The sequence below is a fragment of the Rosa chinensis genome, chromosome 4 (genome assembly GCF_002994745.2).
Source record: "Rosa chinensis cultivar Old Blush chromosome 4, RchiOBHm-V2, whole genome shotgun sequence".
Taxonomy (NCBI): Eukaryota; Viridiplantae; Streptophyta; class Magnoliopsida; order Rosales; family Rosaceae; genus Rosa; species Rosa chinensis.
The window spans coordinates 53,371,297-53,381,615 of record NC_037091.1 but is presented as its reverse complement, the minus strand read 5'-3'; the positions used below and the strand labels follow the sequence as shown (position 1 = coordinate 53,381,615).

The 10,319-nt window shown below is 38.9% G+C and overlaps 2 protein-coding genes across 2 annotated transcripts; both read left to right on the top strand.

The window, feature by feature from the left end:
- The first annotated feature begins 4,514 nt into the window (after positions 1–4,514).
- On the top strand, positions 4,515–6,348 carry LOC112195737 (probable xyloglucan endotransglucosylase/hydrolase protein B). The gene is made up of 5 exons (XM_024335929.2): positions 4,515–4,672; positions 4,772–4,967; positions 5,058–5,158; positions 5,250–5,443; positions 5,759–6,348. Exons 1-5 carry the CDS (start codon positions 4,577–4,579, stop codon positions 6,156–6,158), a joined length of 987 nt encoding a protein of 328 aa, XP_024191697.1. The 5' UTR covers positions 4,515–4,576; the 3' UTR covers positions 6,159–6,348.
- Positions 6,349–8,615: 2,267 nt separating this feature from the next.
- On the top strand, positions 8,616–9,407 carry LOC112198564 (60S ribosomal protein L21-1). Its single transcript, XM_024339721.2, has one exon. The coding sequence runs from the start codon at positions 8,680–8,682 to the stop codon at positions 9,172–9,174; it is 495 nt and encodes a 164-aa protein (XP_024195489.1). The 5' UTR covers positions 8,616–8,679; the 3' UTR covers positions 9,175–9,407.
- Positions 9,408–10,319: the final 912 nt, after the last annotated feature.

Genomic DNA, 10,319 nt, shown 5'->3' with positions numbered 1-10,319 from the left:
TGATTCTACTATATGCTCATATTCTTCAAAGAGAGTTTTAGTAGATCTTTTACCCTTTTCCGGGCATTCATTGGCATAGTGCCCTTCCGCCTTACATAACCAACATCTGCAAGCTTTCTTGCTGGGTTGTTGTTGTTGTTTATGCTGATGACTATTCTTCTTTTTCTTGAAGAATTTCTTTTTAAGATCTTCATCCTGTTGTTTATTGGAATTGGAACTTTTCTTGAATTTCCAATCTTTCTTTCTATTACTCTTTCTGAATTTTTAGAGTAATACTTTTCTTCTTTCTTTCTGTGGAACTTGGATTTATGACATCTCAGTTGGTTGGCATATCCAGTATTCCATAACAGAAATTTTCAACTCCTTTGAGTTGTTTCTTAGCCATCTTTGCTCTAAGATTGGCTTTGCATTGTTCTTTCAATAATTGCCTAATTCTGTTGACAATTCCTCCAACTGAAAATCTTTCAATTGGTTTTTCACTATGCTTTCTCTTACAGCTGTTCTCCATGGTTCAGGGAGTTTTCTGTGCAACAGGTTGACTAAATCAGTATTTTCTAGTTCACCAATCGTACAGTAATATTCTTGAAATTCATTCAAGTATTCTTCAAAATATCTCATGTCGCAAATTTTGAGAGCATAGATATTTGATTTGGCTGTTTCTTTAGCCTTCTCACTTAGATTTGATAGATCTCCACAGAACTAATCGTACAGGGGTACTGCAAAATCATACGGAGACTTCGAAGTTTTGATTTCTTCCAGCCATTCTTTTCCTCTGGCAGTCTCTTTGAAAGAGAAGTAATACTTTTTTGCTACTCCAGTGAGAGTAGTTTCAAAGTACATCTGAAGATCAGGTGCTTCGAATTTTCCAAGGGTAAGAGCAGAAGCCATCATCAGGCTGTCTACCCATTGGTCAAGAGTTTTTCTCTTGTCTAGAGCTTTATCTAAATCTAACCAGATACCATAATTGGAAATTGGTACTCTGGGTATCTTGTCTTCTGGGACAAATCTTTGAGAATTTCTTTCTCCATTTTTCCCCGTAGGGGCTTTCTGTATAAGGAGTTTTAGTTTTCCCTTTTCTCTAATGATGAAAGTTTTGGAGTTATCTCCTTCTTCCATTTCTGCATCTTGATAGGGAAGGAGTTTTCTTTCCTTTCCTGGTTTGAATTTTTTCATTTCTTCGATTAGTTTTTCTAATCGTTCAAGATTTTTGCAGGATTCTGCTTCATCATAGAGATCATAGAGCTTTTGTGCTCTAAGCATATTTACTGGTCTGTTTAGATCAGTTTCTAATTCTTCTTCAGTGATAGCTTCTGTTGGTTATTCAACAGAGAATTTGGTACCGCTACTACTAGCTTCTCTAGTGCTGTAGCTTCTTCTGAGAAGATTTTTGTTTATCCTGATGTTCTCAGGACAGACATCACTTTTCCTGTGATTGTCAAAATTTAGACTGATTTATCCAGTCTTTCTACTTTCATAAATTTTTGCTTTTGCATTTTCTGCTGGTAGCTTCGAACCAAATAATTTTCATTCAATAGGAAAAGTTACTTCATTCCAAGTAACCTTGTGAATCTGTTGTGAATAGTTCTTCTGATTGGTGAGGAATCCAGTAGTAAGACCTGGAATATTTGATATTCTTGTCTTTGGTTCTACTGTGGTACTCATCAGCTTATAGTATATTCTGTATACTATTGCAAGTTCTTGCATATCGTTTTTCATAGATATGCCATCTGTCTTGACTCTCAGTCTTAGACAGTGAGCTGGGTCTTTCAAGCTGGTTGAGAAATTTGGAAAGCAGTTGAAATATGCCACTTGATTGCATAAAGATGCTTCAAGAGTTCCCAACAGACTAGCTTGAAAATCTGTCAGTCAATAGTCTTGTAGAACACATAGAACTGAACAGTTTATGCCTTCTCGGGCAAGAAATTTTATGCCAACTTGGACTGCTCCAATGTGCATAAATTGATAATTTTTTGTTCTTGCTCTGGCGACTTCTGCAGGAGTGATCAGCAGTAGATCTGTTTCTCCTGTTGTGGAGGGGGTTGTAAATTCTAGTAATTTGAAATGATGACTATCCATCAGGTCAAATGTTCCCCTTTTGTAGATTTGCTTAAAATCTCGCTTTGGAATTGAGGCGTTTTTTACCTCGTGTTCGATTTCATTGTATTCGAACTCTTCCGCATTTAGGAGTTGTACTCCTTTCTTTTTCCAGAAGATGTTCATCATTTTGACATCTCGAGTTTCTTTCGGATTTTCATACCGAATACTAGTATAACTAGTTGATGGTTCCAGAAAAATCATGTTTGGAACAAGATTCTTTTCTTGTCTTTCTAATGGTTTAAATCCATTAGTCTTCTTGGTTTTTACTATAGGAGCTTTCTTGTCCTTCAGTATATTTTTCATGGAATCCAGCGTTTTTTGTTGTTCATTGATTTTTCTACTAACATTTGTTAGCTTCTCTTCTTCCGTTTTTGGAAGATCTTTGATATAATCCAGTTTGTTTTCCAATTTTTCTAATTGGTGGAGTATATCAGGTAATTTTTCTAGATGATTTTGACATCTAGCTAATTCTTTCTGCAGGTTCTGATATTTTTCATCAGAAGATTTTAATAGAGAATTCAGTTTCTCTATTATTAAATCTGAAATTGTCCCCATTGGGGATTCCCCTGCTGAGCTCTTTGCAAGCTCTGATACCAGTGATTTGCGGATCTAACCAGTGCTCATATAATCAAGAGATTTTTATTCCTCTTTGAGTATATATAAGAGATTTTCAATATCTTCTTCTATTTTATAGATTCTTGTTTGAAGTGTAAAAATGATATTCCAGTAATCGGGAGTTTCTCTTTTGAGACTCTCTTTGAAGTTTTTCAATTTTCTCAACTTTTCTCTTTCTTTTCTCAATTCTTTGCTAGTATTTTTGCAGATAACATTTAACTCAAGTCTATCGACGATCGAAATTATGAATAGTAATTTTAACTGTCTACCTTAATTATAATTTAGATCAATAAATTCAAAATGAGCCCACCACGTTTCATCAAAAGAAAATAATAGGAAACAAATTAATAGTAAAAGCAAGAATTAGAAAGAAAGAGGGGTATTCCTGAGATAAACATATAAGTGAAATGAATAGTTGGGAGCAAAAGAGAAAACTTTTGTGTGAGTAGGGTTGAAAATAAGTTGGTGGAGTGTATGAGGTTGTATTTTGGTATTCTATGGGTAAGTGGTCATTATCCCTAAAATTAAACATTTTCTGGATAGGATGGCCGTTTTCACCGTTGTTGAGGGGTAATCACGTAATCACTATGTATAGTATGTGTTGCCCTCCTGAAAAGGAAAGCATCGAACAGAGCTAAGCACGTGCACTAAAATCTGGGCTGCTTTTCTTAATTTGATAACCAATTCCTGCTCTGCAACTCTGCACCCAACCGTCATTTTCCACTCACTTTCATTGATAAGAAATAAAGAACACTAGTTAATATTGTGGCGTCTGTACCAGTGGAATTTACCAAACAACAACTATGGCAGCACAGTAACTAAACAATATTCCCATCCTAAAATAACAAGTTCAATATTCCATACTGGTCTACATTTCTAGTATTGTTTGATTCATTCTTTGTAAGAACAAAGTGTCTGGTATGGTATGGTTTCATAGCAACATTTTACAGAAAATTTTACATTCAAGACTGGACGAAAGAGAGGTTGTAGTAGGACAATGTTGACTCGTTATTTGAGATCTAAGTTATTTATTCAGGGCAGTAAGTGTCTGACAGACTGGTTAATTAGGTGGATTAAAGGGAAAGTGATAAAGTTACTCGTAAAATTAGCTAGCTACTTATTGATCCACAACCGGCCTGGTCATTTAAAACATGATGGCTCCACTTGACTCTTTTCAGATATTTGCTTGTGTATAGACAACAGTTCCTTAGCTAGCTGTGTGCAAATGCAGAAGCCCAAAGAAAAGAAGACAAAATGTGTAGTTGATCCACAACCGGCCTGGTCAATTTGAAACATGATGGCTCTACTTGACTCTTTTCAGATATTTGCTTGTGTATAGACAACAGTTCCTTAGCTAGCTGTGTCCAAATGCAAAAGCCCAAAGAAAAGAAGACAAAATGTGTGAGACTGGGACTATCTCCGTGACCACATTTTTGCCCAGGTTCACCGCAAAAAAATTAAAACAGAGACACAGTGAGAGAGATATTGAACAACCAATAATTAAAATATTAAAATTGTAAAAGTTTTACGGTGTTTTGAAGTATTGAAACTAGAAGATCAAAAATTTAAGAACCGTTGGATTGCAAATTATTTGAATCGTAGCCGAAGCAATAAGGCTAATACAGCTATTGGAGGCTCTAGAATTTCAAATTCTATGAAGTGAGAGTGAGAGCACCTCTCAAAATTGGTCTCAAGCGTTTTATGTAGGATTCACAAGTACATTTGCTTGCTCTGTTTCGAAGCCAGAAATAATTGAACAGCTGTACTGCTGCTGCTGATTTAATAATCACAAACTCATAAAATAATTAAATAATAACGCCATTGGTTGATATTTATTTGCACACAGCCCCTCATCAATTATGTAATGTGGATGAAATTAGACCCTATTAAAGGACCTCCCCTCCTTCCCATTTCCTCATCACAACTCAAACCACTCTCTCACTCTCTCTGTGTTGCACAGGTACTGCTTTCAGATTGTTGAACACCATTACCCTCTTAAAGTTTCAAGTTTTGGCTAATTTTGATTCTAAGTTTTGGGAGCTTTTTCTGTTCTTTGCAGACAAAAATGGCTTCTTACAAGCAATGGACTCTGCTCTTGAGCTTAGTGCTTATGGTCTCTGCAACAATGGCAGCTCCCCCAAGGAGGCCTGTGGCTGTACCCTTTGGAAGAAACTACCAGCCCACCTGGGCTTTTGACCACATCAAGTACTACAATGGTGGCAATGAGATTCAGCTCCACCTTGACAAATACACAGGTACAAGAAAACCAAGATAAATGAGAAGAAGCTGGAGTTTTTCATTCTCTCTAATTTTTACTAAAATTTGTGTTTCATTTGGGGAAATAGGTACGGGTTTCCAATCCAAAGGTTCATACTTGTTTGGCCATTTCCATATGCAAATCAAACTGGTCCCTGGTGACTCTGCTGGAACTGTTACTGCTTTCTATGTGAGTATCTAAATACTCATCTAACTTCCACACATTGTTCCTCAGCTTCTTTCATTCTGCTATAAATGAAAACTGTCTTTTTATGTTGCAGCTGTCTTCTACAAACTCAGAGCACGATGAGATCGACTTCGAGTTCTTGGGGAACAGAACAGGGCAGCCCTACATTTTGCAGACTAATGTCTTCACCGGAGGAAAGGGTGACCGAGAACAGAGGATCTTCCTCTGGTTCGACCCAACCAAAGAGTACCACTCCTACTCTGTGCTCTGGAATCTCTACCAGATTGTGTAAGTCTTCATATTTACTTGGCCTTTTTACTTTGAGTAAATCAAACACTCCAAGTTCAAATTGAGCACTATCCAACAAAAAATAAAATAGGGTTTATGCTAAAGCTTGTCGACTGGCATGTGCATTTTTTCAACCGACCGAGCTTGAAATTTGCATCCCACAAAATAATTTAAATGGGGTCTTCTCCTTTTCCTTTTTCACAACTTTGTTTGACATAATTATTCATGACTGAGTCTTGTCTGGTATTTTAAAACAATACTTGCGAGGTGAGGTTGATGATGAGTGCTGACTTTTTTGATGCCCAAATCTCTCAGATTCTTAGTGGATGACATCCCAATCCGAGTCTTCAAGAACAGCAAAGACTTGGGAGTGAAATTCCCATTCAACCAACCCATGAAGCTCTACTCTAGTCTGTGGAACGCAGACGATTGGGCCACCAGGGGAGGACTCGAGAAGACTGACTGGTCTAAGGCTCCCTTCGTGGCCACCTATAGGGGCTTCCATATCGACGGCTGCGAGGCGTCGGTGGAAGCCAAGTACTGTGCCACTCAGGGTAAGAGGTGGTGGGATCAGAAGGAGTTCCAGGACCTCGATGCTTATCAATGGAGGAGGCTGAGGTGGGTTAGACAGAGGTTCACCATCTACAACTACTGCACTGACAGGACTAGGTACCCTAGTCTCCCTGCCGAGTGCAAGAGAGACAGAGACATATGAAGAGGATGAGGAAGAAGAAGAGGCATACATTATATTATATGATTCTAAATTCATATTCTTGAATTGTGTTTTTCTATGTTGAATCAAAAGCTCTGATGCCTCGTGAGCGTACTACTTTCTTTGTTATTGTAATTTGTATCTCTGTCATAATTATTGGATTTAATCTATAGTATCTTTGTATTTTATGTAATTTAATCATGATCCACGTATTGTGGATTCATGTGTGCACATGCTCAAAATTTGATCGAGGATTCCAATTACCCGCAACATGATGGTACCGTGTCATCAAAAAACATGATGGTACCTGAGTAAAGGGCAAAAATTATTGGTCTGCCAAAAGCAAAGAGGCAGAGATGGGTCGGTGGCTTTTTGGCGATACCCATAAGGTGGTGTTGAGGGTTAGTTTAGAAATGTTTTGGAAGTATTTTGGAGGATCTATAGTCGGATAAATAAGAAGATTTATTAGGTTAAGAAAGACATGTTTGGAATGCTTCCAAGGTTTTCTCATGCTTCTAAGGGATGGGATCATCTTGGAGGCACAAATACAAAACAAAATTATCCCATCCGAGAATGTCTCTTGTCGAATTTTGATGAAGGAGCATTGGTTCTGAAAATAGTATGCATGGGGAAGTAGATATTTTGAATGAGTACGAAAAACAAAAGTATTTGATGGTTATAGGGTTGTCTTGTGTTTACTTAAACAAATGAAATTAGAAAGTAAGAGAATTCTCCTTCTCATCCAGAAATTTGTCTCTCTGATGATGGTTGGTAGGCATTCCTATTTTTTTAAGAAATCATCTTCTATTCATCATTTTTCATATGAGTAGACATGTATCGAATCAAAAGGAGATCAGGTATAAGATATTTGTTGGATTAACCTCCGAGCAAAACATATTAGAATGGGAGTTTCTTTTATCTGGCCACTCGCCTCTTGCCTCTTGCCTCTTGGAATAAAAGCAAAAACAAATAGAATTATAAAAAATAGCTAGATTTTGCTATCCAATAAGCTGGACTAAAGCCTAATGAAGGTTGTATTCAAGGGGTAGGAAGAGTTGTTGATTTGTTAAATATCTAATTTGAAACTTTCATGTCTCAAGATTGGTGACTTTACATTATATTAATACAACCCAAAAGACAATGTGGAAACAGTGAAAGGAGGGAGGGAAGCGGCCTGGAAAATGACAGAGATGACTCACTTGAAAATGGTAAAGTAGGAAGCAGAATTTGCGGATCAAATTGGCAAAACATGGGAGCACAGCCAATTAGGGCATCGGGGGCAGCGAGAAATTTGGTAGTGATAGACTGAAGAACTCATCAAACTCTAGCGGAGGGTTGGAAGTATCACCACCACTCGAGCAGTTTTGGTTCTTTGGGATAGGAGGAGGTGGGGGATAAAGTAAACAAGCCAGTAAAGTCACAGGTGTTCGATGAATTGGTAAAGGTCACTGATGCCTGAAGCCCTGAAAAAAGTTTCCCCCACGGAACTGTCAATGTTCACTCATGTGGATTGACAGAGAATGATGGCAACTAGGATTACAGTGAGCTGAAAGCTGGAATATACAGGCTTTATCCCTGTGGGGGATTATTAGCAAAGGGTGATGTCAGTGAGAAACCCTAAACCCTAACTTTTGATTTGATTAATTGTGAACTGCACTCCTTCATCAGCGGGCGGATCTAGAATTTTAAATTTGGGGAGCAAGGTTTTGGGTTAATGAGAGATGTGAAAACAGTCAAAACACAAAACTCTGTGTGTGTGTGTGTTAATATATAAAAGTTATAAATATGTGCTGAATTTGATTTTAAGTGAGGGTTATCCTTAATTTTTATTAGGTATACATAGGCAAGTATGTTAATTACAGTCAAGTACGCAAAGTTTTGAGTGACGGCAGCATTCCCCATTGGGCATGAGGTAGGTCCGCGAGTGCTTTGGATGGGTGCATGTACATCATACCTTGCTCTTGAAAGGAATAATGTGAATCTATTTTCTTTTCTGCATGAATGGATCTAGTCATAACTCATACGAAGAATGCTTAGCTTTAATTGTATTAGACCATGAGTAGACTTTCATTGGCAGACTAAGGATGTCCCTTATTTTAGGGTTATCTGAACTAGATTCATCTCTAAGGGTTAGTTTCAGTTTGGAGACCCCAAAAATGGTATGAATTAACATAAAAAAATTAACGACAAACAAAAAAAAAAAAAGTAGAATGTGTCTCGAGTGAGAAACACTTGAAAGTGGTTTTGAAAAGCACATCTACAAATTTGGGCCTATCAGAAGCAATTTCACATAGTTGAGTTGTGGCATGGGTCTAATTGGCCATGGATCTTGCGGTGAACCGGGTTAAAGTCATGTTCGCAAAATTGGAAGTTCACTGGGTTGGGCCTTAAATCAGACTCAAAGCCCAAGTTGAGTTGGCCCAATCCAAGTGAATGGATGTAAAAGCCAGAAGAAAACACTGAAAGGTTGAGCCGTTTAGGGTTTAAGGAAAAGAGGGAGAGCCAGAAAGAGAGCGAAGCAGCGATGCCGGCCGGTCACGGTCTTCGATCTCGCACTCGGGACCTCTTCGCTCGCGGCTTCAGGAAGAAGGGTTACATCCCTCTCTCCACCTACCTGAAAACCTACCGGACCGGCCAGCACGTCGACGTCAAGGTTAACGGCGCCGTCCACAAGGGCATGCCCCACAAGTTCTACCACGGGCGCACGGGTCGGGTCTGCAACGTCACCAAGCGGGCCATCGGCGTCGAGATCAGGAAGCTGGTCGGCAAACGGGCCATCCGCAAGCGCATCCACGTGCGTGTGGAGCACGTGCAGCCGTCGCGGTGCGAGGAGGAGTTGAAGGCGAGGAAGACTCGGAATGATGAGGTGAAGGCGGCGGCCAAGGCGCGTGGGGAAGCCATCAGCACCAAGAGGCAGCCGCAGGGGCCGAAGCCCGGGTTCATGGTTGAAGGGGCTTCTTTGGAAACCGTCACTCCTATTCCTTATGATGTCGTCAATGACCTCAAGGGAGGTTACTGAGGAGTGTGTTTGGGGTTTAGGGTTTTTGCTATGTTTTGGAGTCGAGATTTCATTGGATTTATTTCTTTGATTCTGTATCTGGGTAACTCTTTTTCTTATAATATTGCAATTTTGAGGATTTCTTGTTGTGCTTTGTGGATGAACTTAAATCTCTGTAATCTGCTAAATGTGCCAAAATGAAAAGAGAAGGAGTCTTGAACTAATGAAAATAGCATCTACCTTAAATGATTTTACATTGAGACTTTAACTTTGCATCAAGAAAGGACTTGTGCTTCTAGTTTATGGCAATTGGTAAGCACTTTAGCTTTAACACTGCCATTGTTTAAACAAAACAAACACCATTTTTGTATCTTTTATCGATCTTGTTTGCAAAGCAAGGATTAAAACATTGAATAACACAGCGAAGCTTGAGATTCTGATTTGTGAAGGACTGGATTGAGTTTAGGTGTGTCAAGCAGGGCAGGTTGGAATCGGGTAAGGGGAAGAGCAATGGCTGACATGAACTGGATTATTGAAGAAGATATGGAAGGTGTTTCTACACAGGAGCAGTGGAAGGGGTCTATTTACAAACTTCCAGCCGGCATTGCAGACATAAACAAGAAGGCCTACAAGCCCCAGACAGTCTCCTTCGGCCCTTACCATTTCAATCATTCAAATCCGATGGAGAAGCACAAGCATCGTGTGCTGCTTCATTTCCTCAAAAGATGTGGAAAACCTGTTGAACTGTTTGCAGATGCACTTGCTGAAGTAGTGGAAGATTTGAAGGACTCATACAATCCTCTTGAACCAGTGTGGAGAGATAATACAGCTAGATGAATGTTTCTGGATGGCTGTTTCATGCTTGAATCTTGAGGACTGCTTCTCATATACTTGATGATTATGCTCCTACTGATCCTATCTTCAGCAAGCACTGGAAGTTTCATGTCATGCCCTTCATTAAACGCGACATGTTAATGCTCGAGAATCAGTTGCCAATGCTTGTTCTTGTCAAGCTGGTCACAGTTGAAACTAATAAAGCTAAGGTAACTATATCTGTCAATAGTATTATTGTCTATTGCTAGTTTAGATAGCAATTTAACAATGAAGTCTAATCTATTTTCAACAGGATGAAGAATCTGTGAATAGACTCATAGTATAGTTCTGCT